At 39.6% G+C, this 27605-nt stretch overlaps 3 protein-coding genes and 1 pseudogene across 6 annotated transcripts in view; 1 reads left to right on the top strand and 3 right to left on the bottom strand.

The window, feature by feature from the left end:
* Positions 1 to 568: 568 nt before the first annotated feature.
* On the bottom strand, positions 569 to 12040 carry LOC146475319 (uncharacterized; annotated as a pseudogene). Of its 2 annotated transcripts, XR_014865861.1 has the most exons (14): positions 11893 to 12040; positions 8953 to 9055; positions 8319 to 8392; positions 8114 to 8201; positions 7123 to 7286; positions 6359 to 6464; positions 5924 to 6015; positions 5011 to 5102; positions 4537 to 4681; positions 3636 to 3781; positions 2606 to 2630; positions 1995 to 2054; positions 1226 to 1339; positions 1054 to 1189 (listed from the first exon to the last, which is right to left on the bottom strand). The product of XR_014865861.1 is annotated as an uncharacterized LOC146475319, transcript variant X2 (transcript). The 2 variants fall into 2 exon arrangements; XR_014865860.1 differs by having other exon boundaries at positions 569 to 1339.
* Positions 12041 to 13164: 1124 nt separating this feature from the next.
* LOC146475318 (nucleoredoxin-like protein 2) lies at positions 13165 to 14852 on the bottom strand. The gene has a single exon (XM_085115712.1). The coding sequence runs from the start codon at positions 14850 to 14852 to the stop codon at positions 14265 to 14267; it is 588 nt and encodes a 195-aa protein (XP_084971838.1). The 3' UTR covers positions 13165 to 14264.
* Positions 14853 to 14858: 6 nt separating this feature from the next.
* LOC146475317 (iron-sulfur cluster assembly 1 homolog, mitochondrial-like) lies at positions 14859 to 18546 on the top strand. Its single transcript, XM_085115713.1, has 4 exons — positions 14859 to 15005; positions 15390 to 15443; positions 17054 to 17159; positions 17593 to 18546. The coding sequence occupies exons 1-4, from the start codon at positions 14874 to 14876 to the stop codon at positions 17739 to 17741; spliced, it is 441 nt and encodes a 146-aa protein (XP_084971839.1). The 5' UTR covers positions 14859 to 14873; the 3' UTR covers positions 17742 to 18546.
* A 4017-nt stretch (positions 18547 to 22563) lies between these two features.
* LOC146475316 (uncharacterized) overlaps positions 22564 to 27605 on the bottom strand; it is a 12637-nt gene continuing 7595 nt past the window's right edge. Inside the window, exons 6-9 of one of the 2 annotated variants that reach the window (XM_085115705.1) lie at positions 27137 to 27236; positions 24890 to 25160; positions 24071 to 24182; positions 22564 to 23483 (exon numbers count right to left, since the gene is read on the bottom strand). In XM_085115705.1, coding sequence (XP_084971831.1) covers positions 23353 to 23483; positions 24071 to 24182; positions 24890 to 25160; positions 27137 to 27236 — 614 coding nt within the window. In that variant the 3' untranslated portion in view covers positions 22564 to 23352. Of the gene's footprint in view, positions 23491 to 24070; positions 24183 to 24889; positions 25161 to 27136; positions 27237 to 27605 lie in introns of both variants that reach the window. The other variant, XM_085115703.1, reaches the window with a different exon arrangement.

Genomic DNA, 27605 nt, shown 5'->3' with positions numbered 1-27605 from the left:
AGCATAAATTACTAACTTAAGAGCGCAAACAATTATCCACCGATAGCCCGTGGTTTCGGTTTTGTCTGTCCACTCAGACTTTTGGCGCCATGCAAGCCAGGAGGGCTAGCTTTGGAGAACAAAGGTTTACAGGGGCTCCGAATTACCACTCATCTGCTAAAAAGACGCGGAGAATAAAGCTTTACAAAGCGGGGTGCTGTGTTGTTATTCCAGTAGAGTTGAAAACAAAAGGAAAGCTCTTAATACATTGAAGCGTTTAAAGGATTAGCGGTGGGAAAACATTCAGACAATATGCGTTTAACGTGAACTTGTTTTCGGTGACAGAAAGCACGAGAGTTTAACAGTTCAACAGAGTTAAAGGACATAAAATTCAAAAGTCTGTGGCTTGAACCTGGTGTTAAGGTGTTCAAAACAACATGTGATATGTATGACAACCAATTAACTGCTGTATTATATAAATTGGCAGTTAACGCAAGATATTTTTCCCTCGTTAATGTTTTGACTGCCACAAGGGCAGAAGTTAGAATTAGACAGAAGGCAGCCTATTTACTATAAAGTAGACGGAAAATCTAAGATTTCTGTTTTATTCCAGTTAAAAGTTTACATACTCTCTTTTAGTAAACACTGAGAGCTCAACTAAATTTTTTTGTTCCTCGAAGACAGTTTGAACGCAGGCTCAGCCCAGACTCGATCCATTGCCCTCTCGGCCTGCACTCATCCGACATAACTCTTCTACAGTAATGTAGCTTCTGAGTTAGTCTTCATAAAAGAGGCGCACTAGTCGTGTCTGTGCTGAGATCGCTTAAAACTTCACAACGAAACTATAGTTTCAATGATCCTAGTAATTAATTAGTAGTTATTAAGCTCAGTTATCTTTGAAAAATTCGTGGCTACGCCCAATTTTGATTTCAGTAGCCTTTGCTAAGATTTGCTTTCCCCACACTGTCATAAGCCATATTAAAATACCACTGTATTACGTGGCACCGTTCTTAAATAGACTCCCATATACATCCGAATCAATATAAAGTAATATCTCCATCTCATATATGATAAGTCCACATAAATAAAATACAGAATTGTTCAACAGAGAAATCAACAATGAGTGAGTTATCGAAAAACTGATCAACGCCCTTGTAGAGGATGTAAGCGAAGGCAGATCTGCTACCTTATCATCATCATCATCATCATCATCATCATCATCATCATCATCATCATCATCATCATCTATTTTTGTGTGTAATTTGACTGTCTAAAATTCAAATATACTTTACTTTTGCCCGTAACATAAATTCTTCTTCAATCATATTTATAACAGAGCTTCAATGTCCTTTGCAATATCCTAAGAAAAGAAAACGACAAAAAGAATTTTAAAGAGAGTTAGGAGACGCATGCGCCGTCAGTGGAAAAAAATCCTATTCGATCTTTACTGGTTAGCAATTAAACTTGAATCGAGGTTAGCAGAGCATAGCACAGCACCGCAGAGCTTTCAGTGGTTTGTCGGCAATGTTTTGACAGTATGTCGTAAAAGGTTCGGTGCGGTGTCGAAATTTTTCGATGTTTTTGGAAACGTACCAGCATTTGTCAGCATTGTCGGTACTGTTTCGGTAATTTTTCGGAAGGTCGGCAATATTTTGGTAGCATGTCGGCTATGTTTCGTTGGTATGTAGGCAGCATATCAGTGTGTGTCGGTTAGAATTGTCGGCCGTGTGTCGGAAGTATTTTAGTAGCGTGTCGGCAATGTTTCGGTAGTGTGTCGGATAGCATTCGGCCGTGTGTCGGAAGTATTTTAGTAGCGTGTCGGGAATGTTTCGGTAGTGTGTCGGTGGCGTGTCGGCAGTGGATCGTCAGCTTGTAGACAATCTTTCGGTATAAATGAGCACGCGTTTTTGTGCACGCGCTCTAATCCAAGAGAAACGAGAACGGCTAGAACATGCTAGAATTGAAGTTTGAATGTGAAAGTGACAACACCATACATGCGTAAAGGGTGAACTTACCAGCGGTTGAACATTCGGTGCATATCTCTTCACAGCTTTCCCATTTCGGTCACACAAGAACTGAAATGAAAAATAACGCCTACAGTCGGACCAGGCTGAGGATATCTATCTCGCAAAATTTAGAACCAAAACAAATTTAACAATTGGTTAACTGGGCTCAGTCTGTCAAGAGGGAGGGTTTAGAGAAAAAAAAATTTCCAAAACTAGTGAACGACTAGACGTAAGTCGCTTCGAACTTCACCCCAGAAGCCGAGTGGTTAGAACATCTGACAAAAGCCTCGCTATGGAGCATCTGACACACGAGTAGGGTCAAAAACCCTCAACCCTCCCCCCTGGTTACGTCCCTGTACATATCTTAGAATCTAGAATTCTGGTGCCCTCTCCCCCCCCCCCCCCTCCCCTTCCCGCACAAGGCCGAAGGATTGGGTCAAAGGGGCGGCTGACCTTTCAGACTACAACCCAACCGGTGTTACGAGAATGTTCATGTCCGCTTACAAGCAGCTTTCTTTCGAAAAATCGGGCCAAAATTAAACGTACCTGCTGTTGACGGATATATCCGTTGGCTAAAATTCGACAGAGGAAAACGGAGAAGTGTTTTATTCTACACTTACCTTTCCAAAATTCCACTTAATAAAGCTGAAAATAGATAAACAGACAGTGCATAAGACTCGTAAGGGCGATGGAGTTATCTCGTACCCAGATGTTAAAACTCCCAAATAATGAGAAGATCTGGGTACGAGATTAGGCCATGAGGTTTCAAAACATAGGCACATCACGCGTAGAGGATATCGCGTTTCCACGTGATCATGGATGAATTATCGAACGTACTTCACGCATTAAAGAACGGGGCAATGAACCACGCCTAAACAAAAGGCGATAAACCTCTCGTCCACTACTCATCACACACCTCATCGGCTCTCTTCGTTTGTCCCTCGAAACAGGACCAGTTTGCGGGTAAAATAAAGGGTAACTATTGTAAGGCGTTGGCTTCTGGCAGCCTTTTATTGAATAATCACATAATGGGCTCTTCACAATTAGATGGCAGCCGGCTAAATAGCCTGTGCAGCTGGCGGGATGTTGGGCGAAGGCGAAAATTAGGCGAACATGCAGCGAAGCCGGGAGGGGAATGGCCTCGGCCGCCGCCTATGCAGGCTACAAGCTCGAGGGTTCTATCAGGTGACATCAGAGTTGATAGAAAGCACGACCGAGCCGTTTGATTGCTGTAGTAACCTATCCATTCCACAAATAAACTCCGTAAAAATTGTTTATTTCTCGATAGCTTGTTGTGAGTTTGGCAATAAGGATCTTTATATTAGAGTTTGAGTACGAGATTGAGTAAGAGTACGATTTTCAAATTTCAAATTAGTCACATCCCCAGAACTCTCGCTTCTTCCCGTTGTTTACCAGCAGATAAGGAGACCCTAGGAACAAGATTGGTGTGAGAGCGGTTATCTAAACCACGCAAACTAGATTTGAAAAGTCGTACTCGTACTCAATCTCGTGCTCGTCAAATCTGAAGGCCCCTCATTTTCGTTGCACGCGCCCTCAAGGAAGTCTATCGAAAATTTGAACGTCCTTGAGTAGCCAATCAGATTTCGAGTTTGCCTCAATAGTCGGACACTGGGTCTAGTCATGAGTTACCTTCCCAGAGTTCCTTTGCGCTGACTCTTGAGGTATTTGTATAAGGGTAATGCATTAGAGCCGTTCACATTGATCTTGGAAAACATATCAAATTCGACGCCATACTTCTCTGCAAACTGCTTTATCACGGGCTCAGGGTCGGGTTCCTGCAGATTGAAACAGCAAACAATGGAGGATAATCTTCAACGCGATACTCCTTTTGAGCAGTTTTGTTTTAAAATAGTGTACAGATCTTAGTCGGAAATAGGGCATGACTTTGTTCTGCCCATTTGTTTGAAATGCTGTGCAGATTTTTCAGTTGTCAGCTCTGAAAATAGGACTAATAAGTGTACGTTGGAGAAAATTCCGAGGCTGGGGTGGAGGGGGGGAAGGGGGGTTCGGTGGGTTCGTCCCCCCCCCCCCTCCTCCTCCCAAGACCTGAAAAGGTCTGGTGGACCGGTCGGTCGGTCTTTTTGTCAGATTATAAGAGGTTAAATCAAAAAGAATTTGGGTGTTATTTCGGGAAAATACGTTTTAGTTTCCTTTAACAAATGTGTACCTTCTGGTTGAACAAAAATGACCAAATTTATACATACAAATGTCGCAAACGTATACATAATTATGTGCGGGCTTGCCTGACAAATCTAATAACTGGTCCGTTACAAACCTACCCGGTCAAAAAAAAACCTTACATGTTGCACCATTAAATTTTTGTGGGCAACGAAAAATGGCGACGAGTTGTAGACATTAAACAGTCAAATAGCATGTATTCTTTCAAACGTTTCGGAGATAGCGGGAAAAAAACAAACAAACCAACAGGCAGTGCGACACCCCTTCTATCCTTCAATCCGCAATGAAAACACAAAACAATAATAACATTTTTTCTGCTCACAGACTAACAAGAAACAAAATCAAGACTCACCTGGTTTCCAAACTGATTACACGGGAACCCAAGAATGCGAAGTCCACGTTCAGCGTATGTGGAGTGCAGTTCCACAAGCTGAGTATAGTTCTTCTGTGTTAAGCCTCAGAACGATGCAACATTGACAATAAGCGTCACAAATCCCCTGAAAATAAAATATTTAACAACGCTTGTACTTTTACAATGATCGGTCACTGAGTCACACTTTAACGTTTTTTAAAACTTAAAAAGTATGTAGGTGAACATTCAAATGAAAGCTACTGGGCAGTACTTTCCTGCGGTGCTGTTTATTATGCTGTACAAGGTGGTTCTAGCTTTCGAGTCTGTGGATGAAATCTTCAAGGGTATAACGATTCAAATGAGAGCCACTGAGTAGTATTTTCCAGTGCTGGTGTTTATTCGTTTGTTGTTTCCATTTTCAAAGTGAAATGGGTCATAACAAGACAACATAGTAATTTTAAAAATGCCACTTACCGATATTTTTCTAGTGAGACAACATTTCCATCGATATCCTTTGCAGTGAATGCAAAAATAGACTCAGCATTCTTTACCTGTTCATCTACTTCCTAAATGCAATAAAGACACATAATATACGCTAGTCTGACATCTGGAATTCATAGCTTCTAATTAGCTGCCTGAAGGTCAGTCTCACATCTTAAGGAGACAGTGTTGCAGCTAGTGTCCAGTTAGTCGGATTTGTAATCTGGAGGTCCTGGGTTCAAGTCCCCCCCCCCCCCCCCTGACCACTTGGATTTCTTTCACAGTAGCCTTGTTTCCAAATCCAAGGCCACGCTTTGTAAATAGCCAACAGGTTTGTCTCCCACCAGTTAGAATTTTTAACAAATATTATGTTCGGTTTGTATATTTATTTCATCAGTTTATAGTGTCCCCAATTATCTGCACTACAGTGCTAAATACTCGATGCTTAAATAAAGTAATTAACCTTTTCATTTTTTTTCTGTTGTGCTATCAGGCCCAATGCAATGAAATGTCCTGTGTAACTTGAAGAAAGTCTCCATTCTGATTACAAATCAAATTCTCCTCAACTGACTCCACAAAAGTGTTATAGCTAGTAAAGGGAACAGGGATGACACAATGGTGAGAGCACTCGCCTCCCACCAATATGGCCAGGTAAGATTCCCAGACTCGGTGTCATATGTGGGTTGAGTCTGCTATTGGTCCACGTCCTTGCTTCGAGAGGTTTTTCTCCGGGTTCTCCGGTTTTCCACTCTCCTCAAAAACCAACACTTCTAAATTCCAATTCGATTTGGAAAGTGTCCCCAACTAGTGCTCTGCGCTAAACACATTATTGACACTTAAATACAGTGATTTATTTATTTTTATTTTATTTTGAGGAGAATTCTGATGGTGATCAGATCATGCATACCTCCTCAGTCTGGCCAGTCACTGCTCCAGACTTCTCAAAAGCTTTCAACCATGACAGCTGCTCTTCGTCTGAACTAAAAGCAAGCCGCAAGTCTGATATGTGGACAAGATATATTTATCAGCATTAAATGAAAGATTACAGCCAAAATCAGCCATGACACAAGCAAGCCTTTTCTTAAACTGATATACGCATTTTTCTTAATAAACCTTAGGCTTAATAGTCAACGCAAAGAATACATTTTGTAACCATCCAAAAGTACCACACCGGTGGCGGGGACAGTGCAAACCACAAGAGCAGGGTGTGAAATAAGGATAAAAGGGTAGGTATCACTATGTAAAAAGGTGACAAGTGGGCACTACATTTTCAGAACATACAAGGTACTTACAAGGTGAATCTTGGAAGGTTTAAGTGAAGCTAAAGATCATGTGGACTGACCTGACCTCTGGATGTCAGCAAAGCTCAACAAAAGGCAGAAATTAGTTGATTTGTCCAGTTTGACCGTGGCTTCCTTCAGTGGATATTTCTTGGATGGTGTTGATTGCTAAAAGATATTGAATATGGTTAATTATATATAACGTTTTCAGCTTGTAATTTACGGTGTATTGTATTGTGCAGTTCCATAAAATATCCATACTCCCCACACGGAAGGTTTTTTATTTTGCACTCCCCCTCCCCCCAGGAAATTCCAGTTTAGCTTCATTCTTTGCTTCTAAAAGTTTTGCTTTTAAGACCCCCCTCCCTCTAGGAATTTCCAATGACCTTCCATGGGGTGGGTGTGGATTTTTTTTCTGGAACTGCACTTTCCCAAATTGCTGCTTCAGCAAGAGACACGAGTTGCGGCGCGTCTCTTGATACTAGAGTCTTGTATCGTGAGATGCAACTCATGTCTCATGAGAAAAAAGATGGGACTGATAACTTACCTTTGAGCAGTAGAACTGTACATGTATGTTCCCAAACTTCTGTTTATGCTAAACAGTAGTTCTAGCTACTTTTCATCTGAGATAAATTTGTCGATGAAATATGTCTTGTTTACAATCTGAGTGACCGCTTAAATCAATGCTACAGTTGCAAGATTACTCAGAAACAGTTCATTTCTAAAGTCTTTAATTTTAAGTAGAATGTTGGGAAAATTTCATAAGGAACTGTCCAATTGGCATCAACATACATTGAGTTGGTATGAGGGTTAATATAATTCTCACCAGATCAGTTCTAAACTCATAAAGAGTATCATCCTCTGGTCTAAGCACAATGAAGACTTGCTGCCAATAAAGCAGCCCCTTTTTCTGTGCAGGCCCAAACTTTACACCACAGTCTGACTTGAGTGACGCAACAGATGGACCAGCTGGAGACAGATGAGGGGGATCTGATAAAATAAACAAAAACACTTTCTTTAGAACAATGTGGCATTTTGTTTATCCCTAACTCAAGCAGGTGTAGACAGCTGCACAGGCTACCCATTGTTTTGGGCTTTAGGCCTGTGCATTCATTAAACAATACCAGACCTAGTTTAGTGCATGGTCTTGCCATGTGTTCTGTGGTTAGCAAAGCAAACCTGCAAATTGATTGGAGTGCCCATGGTTTGAAGTATGGTATATTGACTGCCATTGTGTTGTTCCCTTGGACAAGAAACTTTGCCCTGATCGTGCAGTTCTAGAAAATGTCTACCCCCCCCCCCCCCCAAACCCTATGTGGAAGGTGACTGGAAATTCTGAAGGTATTACCAGAGGGGTTTGGGATGGTGGCAATCACAAACAAAAGCCCTACCAAGGGAGGTATGGATATTTTCTGGATCAGAGGCTAACACCGTTCCTTTAATTTTTTTATTAGTAGCATCCAATCCAGGAGAGAGTACTTAGCAAAAACTTAATGTTGTATTCCAGTATGCTATATATTATGCTATATAATCCACCCATAGATGAGGGTTGTCTGTGGCCAACAGCTTACTGTTCCTTTTATTGTAAAAAAACTGACAAAATTTAACAATTTACCGTTCCAGAAAAAATCCATACCTACCACAAGGAAGGTCAATGGAAATTCCTAGGGGGAAGGGGGTCTTTAAAGCCAAAATTTTAGAAGCAAAGTATGAAGCTAAACTGGAATTTCCTGGGGGGAGGGGGTGGGCGAAAAACAAACAACCTTCCGTGGGGGAAAGTATGGATATTTTCTGGAACTGCACAATTTAAGATATACCATCTTGTCGAAATCTGTAAAATAATGCCTTGTCCTCAAAGTTGTGTTCATCAACCACGTGGTGGACTAAATCTACATCCAGAAGAGCCTGTAATTGAACATATAAACATTTACTCAGTAAGAAGGACAGTTTAAAGGCAGTAACACTGACTCAGTTTTATCTATTGCACTACAATTCAGAAAATGAACTCTCTTGCACACCTACCTGGCCTATTTTAACGCCTTCCTCTCTTGAACTTGCATATCCATTTGCAATGAACCAATCAATTGCTTCAGATCCTAATGTAAGAAATAAATGAATGACTAAAATATACAACAATATGCAATATTATTGTTAGGAAACAATAAGGGAGATACTCCGGGGGGAAGGGGGGTACTCCCTTATATGGGCTATATATGTATGTGAGGCCTGAAAGGGTATGGTTTTTCAGCCGTTTTGGTCATAAATAGGGTATCGATTTTGCCGCCATTTAGGTAATAAATAGGGTATCGATTTTTGCACTCTCAATGTATTGAATTCCGTTTTTTTAGAAGACGAAGCTACTTATTCATCATGATGTTTATGGCAACTGTGTACGTGCGGCAACGTCTTGTCACGCGCTCCCGTCACGTGCCAGTCTCCAGGGGTTTTTGAACTGAAGTTGACCAGACACTATAAACTGAAGAATTTTTGGTCAGGTCATAAAAAGGGTAGGGAAAATCGCAGATTTTGGTCATAAATAGGGTAAGGGTTTTGGGAAGCAGGCCACACACCCCTACCCAATTTTTTTCGGAGTACCCCCCCCCCCCCCCGAGATACCTGACATCAGGAGAAACCACTGTTGATAAATTAAACTTACCCACAAAACAGACATGATATTTTCTGAGATGGTAATATCTGTCCTTGATAGTAAGTCCACCTTCGTCTGCTGCAGCTCTCAGTTTGAGGGCAATGCTCTCAATCTACGGAAAATACCACAAACTTTAATTAATGACGACACCCTTTCTTATTAACTTGAAAAGATGGGTTTGGTTTTGCATTAAAAGGCCTGACATAATCGACAAGCTGTGTAGTTACAGTAAATATCTATACCCCCCTCATAGAGGGGATTGCAAATATCAGGAAGGGGGGGGGGGGGGGTCCTCCAAAGCCAAAAATTTTAAAAGTAAGTACATATAAGGGGTCTTTGGATATTTTCTGGAACTACACAGTGAATAACAGAAAATAATTTAATTACGTATGAAATCATTTTACAGGCCAACATAATTTCCTGTATACTGGAAGTGTTAAGTTCTATTTAGTTTTTGACCTAAAGGCATCAATGTGACCAACAACTGAACCAACCTAATGACTGGTATTTTTAGTTTGCTCTCTGCTTAATTAAACAAAAAGATCAATGAATCACTGAATCTTCAGAACCATCAACAGCTACATTCAGTGCACCAGACCTTCAATATCTTAGCAATTAGATCTTGAGAAAGCCACTACCTGGCGGTTAACACCCATTTGACAGTTATCTTTCTCAATGGAGAATTTGCTAACATTCTTAGCACAGAGATAAAGGACTTTCAACTTGAAAAAGAACAGGACGCCATTTGCAAACCTAATTTTTTAATTTAAGCAAGAACCTAATGAATAAACTGACTGCTTTCACTGGCAATTGTGCTCTTTTCATGCCTCTCTACTTTGCTGAATTTTTTTTGGAGGGGCGGGGGGAGCGTTTTTTAGAAAGAGGCCTTTAAAAACACATTGAAAATCAAAGGGGGGCTTTAATTTTATAGGGTGTTTACTGGGGAGTGGACACAAGTGACCTCGACCTCACTGTTTGTCAACTTGGGCATTAATTAGGTCCCGTTCAAACCTGAATTCGTAGTAACTGCGAGGACCTTTCTTCTATTTGATAGGTCATTATGCGCCGATCAACTCGAAACTTCAACATCCCCCCCCCCCCCCCCCCGGGCAAACCCCGGGCATTTGAACTTTTGAAGATTGGATCGTTCAAATTCCCGCCCCCTCTGGCCAAAATGGTGTTCAAATGCCCCACCTTATCGTCGGATTTGTCTGTCAAATGCCCCAATCAATCACTCGTTGTCGGCTCCTGTCATGAGTTACTACAAAAACCACAACTCTGACAACTTTAACATTGAAACTAATGATTGGAAATTGAATTTATTAAGTTAAAATGAGTTACCCGCTAAGTAGACTGTTCGAGTGACAGGGTATTCTGCAGTTTAAGCCAAAGGGGCGGTTTTTCATTCGACAATTTTTTTTTTCTTTAACTGTTCACTGCTGTTAAGTGTTTTATGGCTATTCTAAAAACCTCTGCAGACACAAATGCGGGAGAAAGGCGCAGCTTGACTCATTGCATAAAAAACTACATCGTTTAAAGAACTAGAAATACATATTTTAAAATTAGTTAGCCGGCTACGTAGAATGTTGTTCGAGCGGCAGGATATTCTACAATTTAAGCCAAAGCGGTTTTTCATTCGATAGTGTTTATTTCTTTCACTATTCACTGCGGGACAAAGCCGCAGCTTGACTCGTTGTATAAAAAATCTACATCGTTTATATACAATCTATAAAAATAATTAATATTTAAGCACTCTCACTTTTGAAGACCTTTTTTGTAAGCTTTTTTTGTAATGGTGTATCTCTTCCTTTAAAACTCTTCCATCTCGTCCAAACACGTGTTTATAGCTGTTAGCGACTTCGGCGCCCCTCCCCCCCCCCCCCCCAAAAAAAAGCGATTTGAAACCTGACACCTCCGGTTCAATTTTCCCCACCCCACCCAGGAAAGGTCAAATTCCCCACCCCCGGGAAGGCCTTACCCGTCAAATTCCCCACTCCCGGGCACAGAAAAGAGTCAAATGCCCGGGGTTTGCCCGGGGGGGGGATGTTGAAGTTTCGATTTGATCGGCGCATTATGGCAAACTATAATTACTGACCTTAAATTATGGCAGAAGAGAGGTGTTAATTTTGCACAGCTCCAAATTTTTATTGTAAGGGAAAATTTAAACGATTTTCAAGATCGCTTTCGATCGGCTCTCATCCGTGATTTCCGGGTACAATGATATTTGACCGCCTAATTCTCAAGGTGCAGTGTTTACATCCAAAATGGCCGATTTATCGAGATCGGATTGACTACTTGATATTCTCTATGTCATTTTGGAGATAAGTGAACCCATCTTAGCTTTGAGTTCAACCGCAAACCAATAACAAATATCAGTAAGTGTTGTGCTTACATTGAATGATTTAGGCCTGGTTGCATCGGATGTAAAAGATGGCATTTTGTGGCAATGGTTGTATAAAGCTAACTTTCCAAATTTAAAAAATCACGCATGCTAACTTCTGTGTATGTGCCAAAAATCAAAATGCATTCGAAACCACTCTTCGGGAATGCAATTTTAAAAAAATACGGGTAAAGCCGTCTGCTCTTGAAGGCTCTAGCTCTACGTTCGAATTCTCGTTGTCTTCATTAAAAACAAACAGGCGTCCCAAACAAATTACGGGCGAACCACTGCAATTATCAGCTTAAATTTATCGACACGAATTCCGTTCTAGCACGAAATTTTAACCTTACATATGGACCACAAAATAACCTTTTTCGTGTAAATCTGAATTTTCACTGAAATGCACTCTGTAATATGCATAAAAGTGCGCAAATTTAACGTTATATTCAAGAGTGGGCGTCTCTAAAGCTTACAAAGAAAGTCTAGAGAGTTGGACGAAAATATAGGGTAGATATTTCGCCTCAAACGTTTCCCAGTTGTTAAGTTACTAATATACTTCTAATGCTCACCTTTTCACGATCGATTTCACACATTTTTCAATCCATTTCTCCGGTCCACCTTGCGCGGTTTGTAAATTTGCATGCACGCCCCTGGCACGCGCGTAAATACAAATAGCATGCGTGAAAGCCGGACTTGTCACTCAAGACCCTCTGACTTGTCACTCAAGATCAATGGAGAACTCGATATAGTCCGCTGCGAAACGGCTCCCAAAAGCTTGTTCTGGTATCCCACAGGTTTGCAGGGATATCTGTAACCATTTCTGATTGAAATTGTATAGATTGTACAGGGATTAAAGACTCTTACAATCTTGTATAGACGCAAACTTTCCTCACTTATTTGTCACGCTGAAGTAATGATGCGTGACAAAATGGAATAACAGTATGAGGTCGTAGACAAAGATTCTCTCTTTTAGATCAAAATAACCCCTACTTGATAACAATTATCTGAAAAGACCTTACAATATGTGCATTAATTTTCCATAGTTTAAAATGTTTTTCCATCTACGATTGGCATATGCATGACAAAGACCGTCACAACACAGGAAAGACCAGGAAAGGGGATACACAATAAAAAAAGTATTCTTCGTTTACCTCAAACAAGATGCCTGTTATACTGGCATAACGCGTGATGCTGGGGCTGATTCATTTATTCCAACTGTATGCTTCGCCGATTTATAAAACTATCCTTGCTAATGGAATAGTTTGAGTCACGACGATCGCGTTACGTTGCTTCCCTTGTGTTACGCGACTCAGACTATCAGCGGAAATTCGTGAAATTCCATTACGATAACGTAAGCTTCTCAATGACCTCTTTTCAGTCTCGCGTGTTTGATCTAAGACTGTCAAACAAAGCACGATTCCTTCGCTAAGAACTCACCAATTTCCACCGTTTTACGTGTCGGGTGCTTCTTAGAAGTTATTCTTTCGATTTACGGCTTCAAAATGGTGAAATTTCCGTTTGAAAACGGCACACTTGAGTCCACAACATGTTAAGACAATATGCGCGACAATTTAATCTGTCTTTAATAAATAGATCAAATGATGCATTGACGTCACACAGGTAGGGGTGAGTGGGTCCCCTCCCTCGCGATATAAGCGACAAGAATGGATTTTGATTGGCGGGCTGTTGTTGAAGACAATCAGAAGAATACATCCCGAGTAGGAGAGGGGAGAGTTTAATGAATAAATTAATGTCGCGATTTGTAGCTACGACGAAGAAAAAAAAGAAATCGTCCCGTTTTTAGACACGGTATGCCCCCTCAGGGCATCCCGCGTAATAAGGACATTGTGTTTTATATGTAAATATTTTGACTGTTTTACTGACAAAAAACTGTGCTCAAACTGAGTAAAATATTTTTTCTCTCACAATGACACCCACACTGCACAGCACTTAAAAGCTCACATGACTCGAGTGGGAGTCAGAAGAACAATAATATTTGATATGAAACACACAAATATAAGTAAAGAGCATCTTCTTCCCGTTCCTTTTACAGAGGTTACCAATAACACGCAACCTACGGCCCTCAAAAGAGTAAAGGTTGCGTTTTGGTGGACGTCAATTAAAGAAAAGCTGTTTAAATTATTATGAATTCTGACAAGATTCCAAGGTAACTCAATAAGAAGGTAAGAATTTTACCTCGCTAAGAGAAGGTAAACTTTATTTCAATTGATTTCTGAGCAAGATCAAGCGAAAATAAACTGAGGTAGTTTCGAATTAAAAATTTTAATTTTCACTGCACATGATAATTTGCTCATTTGCATGCATCGCTGATTTTGCAAAATTATCATGTGTAGCAATTTTAAAATGTTTCATTAAAAAAAATATGGCTTTGTCTAAACAATGCCCATTCTTTTACTAGATACCTGGCTTGGAAATCAACTCTCATAAAGTTTACCATATGTCAGCGCATAAAACTGTCAATTTATTGGTTCTGTTGCCTTGAAATGTTCTCAAAATTCAAAATAATTTCAACGGCTTAAATAATGACTGTTTTCTATGATTGACGTCCACCAAAAACACAACTTTATCAGAGTCTATTGAAGGCGATAGGTCGCATGTTATTGGCAACTGCTGTAAGATCACTGTTTTTCACACTAGATACAGAGAGTTTTATAGTGACTGGCTTAAATGTCAGCCTGCAAAATGCAGCTAGTTTCCTCACAGCCCACAAGTATTACCTCTCCTACCATCACCCTCATCCTGAATGGATGCTCCCCTCGGGGGGAGGGGGGTGGCAAGGTGTTGTTTTACGTCATGTCCAAGAACATAACATGATCACATGATAGTGGCTGAACTTGACTTTCTCGTCTCGTCAAGTCTAATATGGGCTGGAGAGCCAGCCTCTCTCACCTCCCTCCCCTCCCTCAGTAACTTTGTTTCATTATTCATTGCCAGCCGTCAACCGACCACTTGCTTTGGTTATAGTGGTAGCCACCTCCCCCCTAGCCACAGCAACAGCATGTGCCCACTGAGTAAAGCATCTAGGGCCCTGGTCCGTTACTTCCTTTCTACCCATAGTTGTCACGACATCGCCATCGTCGGTCACGACAATCAACTTTGGAATGGCTGTGACATGATAACGGTTTTTGAGCTCCTGGATCATTTCACTGCCGTACGGAACAGCAAACCAGTCGCCATGGCATTGTTTCATGTATGTTTCCATGTCCGATGCCGTTTTATCGGATGAAACGAACACAATTTCAAAAGAAAGTTCCTTTTCTTTCAACTCGTTATAAAATTCAACCAAAACTGGTGTGAACTCCCTGCAAGGCGGACACCATCCCGCAGAAAAATACAACGCAACAACTTTGTTTTGGAGAGCTTCCTCCGGATAAACGAACTCTCCTGAACTTCTCACAAGCTGTCGATCTGCAAAAATGTTCATTACGTCTCTTTCTGATCCAACAAGACCAATCGGTAGCAGTAGCGTGACGCCGCGTGACACTAGCTTTCTGAAACTTCTGTACATGGTGTTAGCGGATTTCAAAGTATGACGTCACACTGTTGTGGCTTATGCAAGACAACAAAATCCAAGATGGCAGCCAGGTCGGCAGTTGGGGCGACTGTAAGAGCTGTTAGTAGACCAAGAAAATTTGCTGCTAGACGAGCAGCAATAACCCTGGTATGTCTGTCAATTTTTTTAGAAAAGCAAGTAACTTTCTGGCTTCTAACAAGTAATTAAAACAAGGAGAACATATGAGTAACATCATGTAAGACGTCATCGATGAATATTTCGTGAGGTCGGTCATGTAACTTCCAAAAGTCCTCCTTTTTGGCGTTGGGAAGAAATCTGTACCTCTGCAATGATCCATCGTCCACCAAGTCGTCAGTTACGGTACTTCTAGGATCCTCACAAGAGCAGTTTTGCAACCATGATATGAAGAAATTCCAGTGTACTTGTCAGGGGCTTTTAGCTTAATTACTTACATGTCACTTGCATTCAAGTGAAAAAGATTTTAACCTTATCAGATTTCTATATTACAGTATTCTATTCTTTTGTTTGTAGACTCCAACTGCAGTCGAAAAACTCAAGCTTCTTTTAAAATCAGAAACAGAAAATGTAAGTGGAAGTATAATTTTAATATTGCATAATTGGATGAAAACGTGATCATGCCTAATTCCACGTCTTGGAGTTGACGTTTTAGTTTGTGTTACCTGATTACTTGTATTTGTGTAATAGGTACAAAAGTGCCACTTTGTGAATGGAAAAGCTGCCAAGACTCGTCAGGCAGTGTGTAATTGTTCCTGTTCTCTTTGGGCCTTGACACTGTCAGATGACACTGTCAGAGCAATACTATGAAAGACTATAGGTTGATTGCATTGCCGCCATGTTGGTGCCAAAACAAATGAAAATTTGCTCACATAGTTTGTATAAAAATAGAAGTTACTCCCAGAGGAGAAAAATCTTATTTTTCCTAACCACCAACATGGTCACCATGATGTCACGTGCATTCAAACCTATTGTGTACTGATATGGTAACCTGTTCACATTAGGTTATGCTCAGGACACAAAAACTGATCCAGTACAAGGTTTTCCAATTTCATGGTTGCAGCAACCAAGCTGAACTCTGACACAAAACATTTGCCAAAATCAGCATCTTAGATGTGATCCAAAGGCGTTCATAGTGTGGCTTTTGTGTCATGATAAGGTGCATCTAGTGTACTGTGAAAATGGCTTCTGGGGCATATGTAACCCCAGGGGAGGGGGATATTCCCCTATATAAGCTAAATTAAGGTGTGTGCGGCACCAAAGGGTATGGCTTTTGAGACTTTTTGGTCGGAAATAGGGTAAGGTTTGTCTTGAATTGGGTATGGTTTTCACAAGTAAAATGGGGTTGGAAGGCCTACACCATTTCGATTTATGTTTGCTGTTTTACATCTCGGTCTTTCAACCACTGTAACTTCCTGAATATTAAATTATTTTGTAGCAAGTTAACATGATCATTTGGAGCTTTTGTTTTGTCTGAAATGGGCCTCAACTTTTTATACTTCCACCGAAAGGTTAACATGTTTAAAACTCCTGAAATGTGCCTTTACTTAGACTCAGACGTTTGAGCCGGATGTTTTACAATTATTTTTTAAGCCGGTTTCTTGCTGGATCCTGTTCTCTGAAAATGTTGCAGGCGTTCCACGACCCCTTCGATCAATTTCCATCGCGCGTGGCAAAGTTAAACACGTTAAAAACTCCTTAAATGCGCCTTTATTTCGACTCAGACATTTGAGGCGGATGTCTTACAATTATTTTTGTTGGATCTTTTCCTTATTTTAAGTTTCTTACCAAAATTAACAGTAAAGTGAGACGAAAGTAGCCGGCCGAAGATTGGCCAGTAGCCGGCTGTTTTGGCCGGCTACCGGCCCTTATTGACAGCACTGGGCAGAGAAAATCACAGATTTTGGTCTGAAACAGGGAAAGGGTTTTAAGAAATGCATCACTCACACCTACCCAAATGTTTGGGGAATACCCCCACCCTTAGGTCTCTTCCCCTGGAGCTAACTCCGTCAATTAGTTCAATGATATCAAAAAATGTAAAGTACTTATATCAATATAATTATTATAAATTATTGCCCAAGGGTAATAGGTTCAGGTTTGCAATAGTGAGAGGATAAAGATACTATTAAGTCAAGATACATGTAGTTTGTTCCAACTCACAGTAAATTTTTTGTCACCAGACTGCATTAAGGATAGGTGTGAAACAGAAGGGGTGTAATGGACTCTCATACACCTTAGATTACACAAACGAAAAGGGCAAGTTTGATGAAGAGGTTACTCAAGATGGTAAGATAGTGTATTTTTGTTTGCATCCTGTTAACTCTATGGCAGGTTTTTTGGAACTCTATAAATTCTGGCTTGAATTTTGTCAATGTGCCTATACCCTAAAAAGGGTGGGATCTACTACCCGGACTATTGCAAGTTAACCCTTAAACCCCTAGTATCAAAGAACAAATTCTCCTATCTTGTCCCCATTTTCTAACAAAAGCACTGGGGAGAAGTTATTAAAAATAATTATCAAGAAAATTCACCTTGCGTGAACATATCCTTAATTCTCACAGCCTCAGGGGTTGAATAAGCATTGATAGACAAGGAGAAATTTGATGCTGATCACTGTGAAATTATTTCTCAGTAAGGTTAGAATGCTTGGCTCTCCTAGCGCCATTTGCTTTATTTTTTCTCGAGTTTAAAATCAGGAATGATTTTCTTTCTCTTTCAGGAGTAAAAATATTCATTGATTCCAAGGCACAGTTGTCCTTATTAGGAACAGAAATGGACTATGTAGAACACAAGCTGGCGAGTGAATTTGTGTTCAACAATCCAAACATCAAAGGAACTTGTGGATGCGGAGAAAGTTTTCATCTCTGAATGGCTATCCTCTGTATTTTGTTAGTGTCACGATCAAGTAACCAGCTCCAGTAATTCTGCTGGACTATGACAATGTTAAAACCTGTTATGGTCTAACATTTTAATTTTGCTGGATTGAATAGCCCAAAACAACAAGTTTTGTTTGTCATGAAAGAAGACACGCTAAATCCAACCCCCCAAAACACTGATCTATAAGTTGACAGATTTAGTATGGGTGCAGATTATGGTGAAATCAGTCTCGTCAAGATGCGAAGACATAGTTTTTCCGTTACTCCCCCTTTTACAGGTAAATCTGATATAAACCAATTGACAATAATATTTATTGGTCATCTTTGAAACCAATTTTTCAAGTTTCTGAGCACTATATTTTCTTCTGAAAATATTTATTTTTTTGTCCAAATTGTCTGATTCTTAACTTTTCTTACTAACCAAGGAATGAGAGGGGAAAAACAATAAACAAGTTTCTTCAGAACAACCAATGCCTGGAGGTACCTTGTTAATAACAGAAATCCCTAGCAATAATTACTGTGGGAGTTCCTGCAGTCAGGGAAATACTGACAATAAATTTATTCTTGACTTAAAGAGAGACAATTTCCTCTTTTTAGAGTAGATAACATTGAAAATCGAGGGGACATTTTCACAAATGAAATTTCCTTAAAACAACCCATTGTTGCTTATTAAATGTTTTTGTTATTTCTAAAAGCATGATGCAAGTTATTGACCTTGTTGAGATGTAGCGAGCAATCTGTACTTTTTAACGCAACATTGTGTAAATATGTAATAAATGTATTTAATAACTGGCCTGTACAGCGTCTTTCAATTTGTTCTAATGACCCGAGACACGAAACATCCAACTTGAATTTCACTGAGATGTGAATAAACGCTACATTAACTTGAAACCTTTGGTTATACTAGTCAGTAGTGGCCATGTACTCCATAACAGCAAACTTTTCCAAGACATGGGGTAAATATGTTGATGGAAAGCATATTACTAGTACAATCCAATGCTTGCATGAGCAGTCCATCTATGATTTAGTAGGGAGTTTAAGAAACGAGGACGGTAACGAGAACGTCACTCAAAAATATAACTTCTCGTTTTTGTGACTCTTTCACAATCATTTAAATTTTTTTAACTTGGAAAATGCTGGCGAACTCTCCTGGAACTAAATTAATATGAACAACGTCAAAGAAAGGAAAAATAAAGATTTTGCGTCATACGCTCCCGTTCTGGAGAAAACCTAAAATTTGGTCATTTCACATTGTTGTTTTGCAGAGAATGGTAAAGAAATGTACCAAAATGTAAAACACATGTGCAAAGCGATTGTTTTTTGCTCATTAAGCCCATTGTTTTGTGGCGTTGTCATTGCCAGCGCCGTCCTCGTTTCTTAAACTCCCTAGTGTCTAATGTAGACTGCTTGGAAGAAACTGGAAAAAATGAATTTGAGTGGAACGACCCATCAGCGAATGTAAGAGGCTGGCAACCTCAGTCGATTCAGGAAAGCTTTTGAATCACTCTCGTGTTATCTATTTTCCGATTCCTTGTATTTATCCTTGGCAGGTTTTTTTGTTAGCCTTAATTGTAAACAATATTTCAGCTTTTTATTTTTGTTTTCTTTTTTACAAAGATTGCAGCCCACCTCTTAAACTCCCCTCTTTCATAGCTTTGAATAAACATACTACATATGCAAGTATGCAAAGGTGATCAACAGGAAAAAATGTATTTAACAATTAGATTATGAGCTCGAGATTTCAATCGCGTGATGAGGGTACAGCCCGAATCGGCTATCATGCATTGAAATCGAGAGCGAATAATCTAATTGTTTTAGTATAAATGTACTAGTCGGTCAAAACTAAACAAGTAAATTATCTCTATCCTCATCGCAGACACTTTGAAAATGCGACGAAGCGGCCGCAATTTTGTTGAAAACCACTACTCGCTACCTATCACAGAATAGATAGCGACTAGCGTAGCCAATCAGAGAACAACATACTAATGCTCAATATTTTGTAATAGCAAATGGACAATGAGGTGAGAACCAAGGTGGGGAGAACTGGGAGTTAAGGGTCTGGGAAGCAGGAAGTTTATACCCTTGAAAATCTGTGCACTCAAGTTATGGAAGACAATAGGGTTGGATTGCTATTGGACAGGAGGGTTTAAAGGTTTTGCCCTTTCTTGGTGTTTCTATCACTAAGTGATGTAACGGAAGATTGCAAAGAAAGTATAGGAAATGGACAATAGCTTCTGCAACGCAGAATTTGCAAGAAACTCCTATGTTTGTTGAAGAATAATTCAAGGTCTTGATTGAAAACTATGCTGAGTGGAAATTTGGCCTCAAAATCCAAATTGCTCTAAATAAGCACCAAATTTGGGGAGAGACTCGTTATCATACAGTACTGTACAAAAGTAAGTTGACAGTCCCTCAAAACTCAAACAATGTGACCCGATCCTTGAAACAACAACAACACTTTATTAAAAAACAGACAGTTACAAGCCTGTGTATCGAGGTTTGAGTTGAGTGCATCACACATTAAGTTGGGCAGATCAAGTTTCAAGGAAAGAAAGCAAACAACTTTTCTCGTGATTGGTTTTTGACATGTCATATCGGTGTCCCCAATTTGGTTTGTTTTACAGTAACCAATTTATTGCTTGTTATGACTCTGTCGTGACAGCTGTTGAGAATTAAATTCAAAGAATTTACCAATGACTAATTTAAGTTAATTAAATCGGTTATGCAAAAGCGAGGACGAGAAATATTATACCAAACCAACATCTCGTATGTGATGATCTGTATGCCAATAAGAATCAAGCCCATCAATAAATATTGTCTCAAGAGCACCTTCAACATGGTTAAAGTTCAAATAAGAAACACTTCTTTTATCCAAAACAATTTTAATATCTGGTCAAGTGAAAAATTCCCTTCAAATTGATGCTCCAAGCACCAAAATAACCAAAATATGGCACAACAAGTGTCCTCTTTAATTCCCAAAACTCAGCAACATCAATAATGTCTATAATTCTTATTATTATTCTTAACGGAGGTTAGTTGGTGGACACAAAATGTCAAACTTGTACCATAAAAATTATTTTTATTCTAAACAAGCTTGGAAATGTGATGCACTCTGTTTATCTATGAAAAGCATAACCATTTTATCTTTTGCTGAATAAGTTCTTGAAAACTTAAGTTTGTAACTTAACTAGATATACAATTCTCTTAAAAAACATACTTTAAACCTTGCATTGTTGAACCTTTTAAATGTGCCATTGACGACATGTATGTTGCAAACTTCACCCAAGGCCTGATGTTCTTTTGAATAAATTCTTTTGAATCTTATGGATCGATATGATGATGCATTCTGTTTATCTTTGAAAAGCATATTAACCATTTCATCTTTTGCTAAATAAGTTCTTGAAAACTTAAGTTTGTAACTTAACTAGATATACAACTCTCTTAAAAACATACTTTAAACCTTGTCTTGTTAAACTTTTTAAATGTGCCATTGATGACATGTATGTTGCAAACTTCACCCAAGGCCTGATGTTCTTTTGAATAAATTCTTTAGGATTTTATGGATCGATAATAAGCTGTTAAATGCACATTTAGCGTTGATCAAGTGATACGATATGTTCATTACAGGCAATGGTAGCTTTGCCAGTGAAGCTCCACAAGAGCATAAGTTTGTTCTTTTAGTTTTGAGTCACGACGATCGCAAAGTCTTTCAAAGGATTCTGAAAGCTATATTCGTTTGGTCATTCATAGTATCAAATACTCCTCACATCCAAGCATGATGAAAGTTTACAGAACATCACACAGTAGTTTTGTCCAAGTGTAATACAACAACGCTCAAGCCAGGGTGCCATGTTAACCGAGAAGGCATTTCCTGTGATCCACCTTTCCAATGTTTCCTTTTGAGTCGGCACAATATAATGAGTAAAATAAGTCAGATTCCCGAGAATGGACCACTACAGGGTTTTGCTCCACCAGTCCAAGTTTACTGATGGAAAGTTATTCTTGAACTGCCATAAATCGTGGAGAAACGTCCTTGAAGGCATATTCAACCATAAAATGGACAATCTTATGTGAATTATCCATGGATTTGTCCATAATCTGGCCACTCACCCACAAAATGCAAAATTCCTTTATCCAATAATAGCTCGGTATTCACCTGCCAGCAGAACAATCATTTCATGATGCTGCAGGCTGAAACAAGAAACTCCAGAAACTGCTCCTGTTGGTGTCAAACTTCAATCCACAAGAAACTGTGCTTTTGTGAATTCTCATATACCACCAATCCAGTGTCAGATTGCAACTGTCCAGTCACAACATGACTGCAAAAAAAGCTTGTCACTGCAGAAACATGACATTAGCATAGAAATCTTGCCAAACTTGGCTTAATCCTGGATGCTTAGATTATGATCCACCCCCAGATGGTGCATTTTCTTCAAATGTTTCCACAAACTAGGTCACTAGAGTTGTAAGCGCCACCACTAGTTACACGCCAAACTTTGTCCCTCGTAGGAGCCACTTGGTGACCAGGTTTAAGTTGGTCACTATTCACTTCCTTTGCAGTCACATTGAACATAAGTTGCGAGTGTGCCTGATCTTTGATCCTTTGAGGTGTCTTTTGCTACAAGCAAGATAAAACTGTCTTAAGTCCAAAAACTGCCATACAGCTGCATAAAAAAATACCACCATCAGACAAACTAGCTGCCTGGTTTGTATGAGCCACTTGGTGATCAGTTTTAAGTCGGTCACAATTCAGTTCCTTTGCAGTCAAATTTAACGTAGGTTACAGGTACATGTGCTGACCTTTGATTTTCTGAGAGTCTTTTGCTAAGAGCAAGACAAAACTGGCAGTTCAAAAACCACCATACAGCTGCATACGAATACCATCGTCAGACAAACTAGCTGCCCTCAAGTCTCTTTTACAAGATTTGATGACAAGTCTAGGCTGGTTCTGACTTCAGCAACTCCAATTGGCCACTAAGTTATAAATTTTAAATTCTCCAAGAAGCTTGTACATGCAGCCATGCAAACTCATGGAGAATTCACCTGCAAGCTAATGGGATCTTATCGGATGTTTTCCTGTTTTCTATTTCTGGGCATAAAATTTTGAAACGCAGCTGATGGCTTGTTTCTCACCACCCAGAACTTTTATCTTGTCTTTAGTCTGCACATCAATATTTATGCAAGCAATTGTCTTAAATGAGTTGCCATTACAACCAATGGTATGACAGTTCCCATTCCACCAGCTGCAACAGGCCAGACGTCAACGCTTAGGCTGTGATTCAAGAAGTTTCCATGAGATCCTTCAAGTTGAATAACATTTTGTAGTTTTGGTATGTCGGTATCAAGCTCTCTTAAAATCCCTGCACCTTTCAAGGCACAACTGAACACATCTCATGGATCCAGTAAAAGGCACTTGGTTTGAGGTCAACAAAGGCAAATGTATGTATCCAAACAAGTCTTAATAACTTCTATAATCTCTACGAAATGGGCAACGTTAACAATATAATTTTCCATCCAACTTCAACTGGAACACAATAATATTGTAAAAAGAATGTGCCACGACTTGTGGGAAAAATTAACTTGTACTTTAAAGGTGACACCAATCACCACTCTTCCTCTTCTCCGCCACCGCCAGAAGACCACGCTGCAGTGCCATTGATTTGACCACCGCTATCCTCATTTTTCCAGTCAGTACCCCAACCTGAATCGCCGCTGCCGCCGCCACCTCTGCTATCTCCGTACTATTGAGACAATTACACACAAAAACAATAGTTATTAGAGAAACAACTTTCTTTACATTGGCTAGATCTTTCATAGATTGAAACGCTATGAATTTCCTGTACTTATTGACTTGGTTTTCGTGTATCTACATGTAGTTGCTGGCCAATCTAGGAACCTTTATTACAAGTAAAATATCAAATACATGTATGAGTCTAGTTCACGTGCTTTAGATAATAACTTTCCAGGCCAATTTTGTTTCTTGAGTCTCCTTATCTGCTGGTAAGCAACAGGAAATAGAGAGAGTTCTCAGGAACTAAACGTATTGAAACTCTAAAGTCATACTCGTACTCAAATCAAAAGGTGTCCAGTAGCCAGCCGACTATTACTTATAACACTTCTTCTAAGATGATCTTGTTGACTGATCACATTTGCTTCTAAAACACACTTCACAAGAACGTCACATTGCTTGATATCTTTTTATTGTGCTCAGTCTGAGTACATTTTAAAAATTGCCACAAGATCTCACATCAACGAAAGCTCTCCTTTGTCAAAAGGGTACTTTGATCTTCTACAAAGGTTAAGGGCGAACAAAGCAAGAACGCACCTGTCTTCTGGTGTCTCTGGAGGCAAACCTTCCACCTGCAGGACCATAGCTGGTGCCTACAGCGCTCTCTGCGATCTCCTCAAGCCACTCTGGAACTTCCTGAGAAGCCTAAAATAAACACCACATGTCACATAACAATCTCAAACTGTACATTAGAATGTGGCTCTCTAAAATCATCAAGGAAAGCAATAATTGCTTGAGAAAGAAGCTGTCGAAAATGTTATGTGTAACCCAGAGGATCCTGCATTTCCTTGGATAATGGATCATTGAAATAGTATAATGCAATTCCAGGGATTTGATATCTTTAGCAACAACGATATACAGCTGTATGAACCATTATACCATGCCTGAGAAATAGTGACCATTAAATTAACTGTCTTCTGGTTGTTCTGACAAAACAAAATCAGTAAGATCTCGCAATAATTCTTGGTTATTTTTAATAAAACATTAATTATTCCACTCGGGTTTGTTGGTTATGAGATGATTATAGCCAGCGAGGTGCCTATCTATCATCTCATATCCAATGCACGATCATGGAATAATAATTGTTAAGTATGATCACTTTCTATGTGCTCCGTACAGTAGCTATAGTTATGGAGGATCATTTTAAAAATGTTTCCCCAGAAGGGGTGATTATTGGATAGGGATGGCTTTCTTATAAACATTGTGCGTTATAGAGGAAACATGGTAGTACTTAGAAAGTTTTGGCCTTAAAGTTTGCCAACTGGGATCATATATTTACTACTTTCAAACAGTGTTTGGTACAAGTTAATAGAAACCTCAAGTTCACATTTTTTAGATACCACAATACTTACATCAGAGAGGACTTTCACAAGAGACCTGGCAATCTTGTCATCTTTTCCTTGCTGAAAAAAACTTGTGGCCTTTCCTTTATGTCCAATACGTCCTGTCCGTCCTATTCTGTGAACAAACTCATCAATCTCTGATGGAAGATCGTAGTTTACAACATGCTTAACGTCATCGATATCCAACCCACGCGCAGCTACATTTGTTGCAATGAGAACAGGACAGCGTCCTTTTCTGAAGTCGTTCAAAGCCTCCTCTCTTTCTTGCTGCTGACGATCACTAAAAGTATAACCAAATCTCTCTTTCAATGCTGCACAAAATTAAAACCAAAGCCTCATTCAAGTCACAGTTCAACCTAATAGATCAAATTATACTACAAACTGGAAAGCAACCACAATTAGTTTGTAGTAGCTTTGAAATACTCTGACACTTTTATAAAATTATTGAATCATTCAAAGCTCATAACAGCCAATTTAATCCAACAGACATTTTGTGACATGTATTCATCAGCATCTGTCCTCTGACCACTTTCCAAAACTTTTGCAGTCACATCAAAGAACAAAATTTGCTTCCAGAACACGTTTCGTAAGTCCCTTTGTATCTGTAGTCATGTTCTAGTTTAGCCATGCTCATGGTTCTTTCACAATTGAAGGGCTGGGGGCATAACCGACTTATGTCGAATTTTAGCCCGTTTTTCGATGTAGCTCGGATTTGTGCAAACTTTTGCATGTGAACCGCAATTCGATTGAAAACCATTGTCCAGTATTTTTTCACGCCGCTTTGTGTTTCGTATTAATGCCATTGAGAAATTTTACCATCTTGTAAAGATATATCGGTAACATTATAGACACTGGATGACCAAAAGGACAATGCACTGAGGATTAAATACTTGTATTCAATATACACTCGTTGTCTTTGAAACACGGCACACGAAAGCGGTGTTTTTCGCGCGAGAAACGAAAAGAATGCTGTCACGCTTTTATTTGATTCTGTTACAAACTACTATGTACGTGACAGGAATGTCCGAAATGTAAACAGTTACATCCTCCAAGAGAAAATGTGTCCATTTCCTGGCGTAAAATCCAGCTTTGTCCCATTTGTCGACATATCACTCTTCATAACGCAAAATACTAGCATTCTACAAGATTAACAGGAAGACATGTAGCCATTTCAACGATTAACAACGATTAACAACGATTAACGGCAGTTCTATTAAAAGGTAAAGACTATCTATTCTTTTTTACCAGCAGTCGGTGTTAACCGTTGAAAATCTATGTTAATCGTACTTTTATTGAATCATTGCCTTGAAATTGTCAAGTTAATCGTTACATACCAAATTTCAAGCCTGGCAAACCACAACTAAGGCTTGCAAAACACCTTGCACATGGCGGGATTTGTCTCTGATGCTCCCGCGGGATTTGATAATCGAATTGAAAAATTCATCACAGCAAGGTCATCACTACCAAGGAGGGATTCTTTGGACAACATTTCCACCAGTTCCTGTGAACTGCATTCCTCAATTTCATAACTTTTCAAAAGATCCATAGATGTCGGTGCGTTTACAAACTTCACCAAACAAAAGCGAAACCAACTAGCCAGTACGATACGCAAGTTGTTTATCCCGACTGCCTTGATCTATTTTGGGCTTGTTACAACCCGCAAAAGCAAACCATGATATCATCTCAAACGTTACTTATAGAAACAACAACTGGTGCGACTAAACACGGCTCGTGGACAGTGGAAACTTTTAGCCTACCGATAATTTGGAAAACGAGTCTGACGTGGACAAAACCTATCAAAAATTTGCCTTCCAAGCGCGTTCACTTGTAGACAAGCAAACTACCAAATACCCCTCCCCCTCCCCCTGACTCAATGTTGTCTTTTGGGTCACGAACAGTTTCCTGGCAAGCATCACTTCCCACATCAACATTGCATAAGGGGGAGGGGGGAAGGGAGAAGTAACTGTTGTAGAATTATGAAGGGAGAAACAGTAAGTGAGTGGTTTTTTGGCTGTCTGTGTTCGGTTCTCGTTGCATAGGGGGAGGGGGTGTGAGGGAGATTAGTAAGCAAGTGGTTTTTGTTCTGTTCGTGTTTGGTTTTGTCAAGGAGTTTTGTCCACAATATTATTGTAAAACCGCGAAATGTTTTCCAAACCAGGGAGAGCCAAAATTCGGACAAATCCGTGCGAAATCGAAAGCCGCGCTAAAATTCGACATAAGGCGGTTATGCCCTCAGACCTTCAATTTTTCACCTACCCATGAATACTTGTGGTTGGAAATCCTTCTTGTGACAACAAGCTGGCAAGAAAATCAGCTCCACGCTTTGATTCCACAAAAACAAGGGTCCTGTCTGATCCTGCAATAGCAAAACATAGTATGTTTAACACCTTACCCACTTTGTACTCCTAATTTAAGCAAGATGCACAGCTATTTATTAGAGCCAAGTATTGAATACTCAAATTCAGTCACAGTTTGATCACAGTTCTGAAGAAATGTGGTGGAAAGCTAGACTGTCTTATCTACAAAATGCTTTTCATCAAAGATAAGAAACCCAAACTGGACAATCATCCTGACTCTCCTAAAGCAAAACTATTTACCTCAAAATTAACACCACCTGCATGTCAAATTGCGTTTTTAATCACACGCAACTCAACTTTTGCATGCTTTTCTCTATATAATTACCTGTATAATCGGACTTACACAACTTTAAAAATGGTGACATGGA

This window comes from Pavona decussata, unplaced genomic scaffold (genome assembly GCF_977016875.1).
Source record: "Pavona decussata unplaced genomic scaffold, jaPavDecu1.1 SCAFFOLD_84, whole genome shotgun sequence".
Taxonomy (NCBI): domain Eukaryota; kingdom Metazoa; phylum Cnidaria; class Anthozoa; order Scleractinia; family Agariciidae; genus Pavona; species Pavona decussata.
This window is presented reverse-complemented; position numbering and strand designations above follow the sequence as displayed.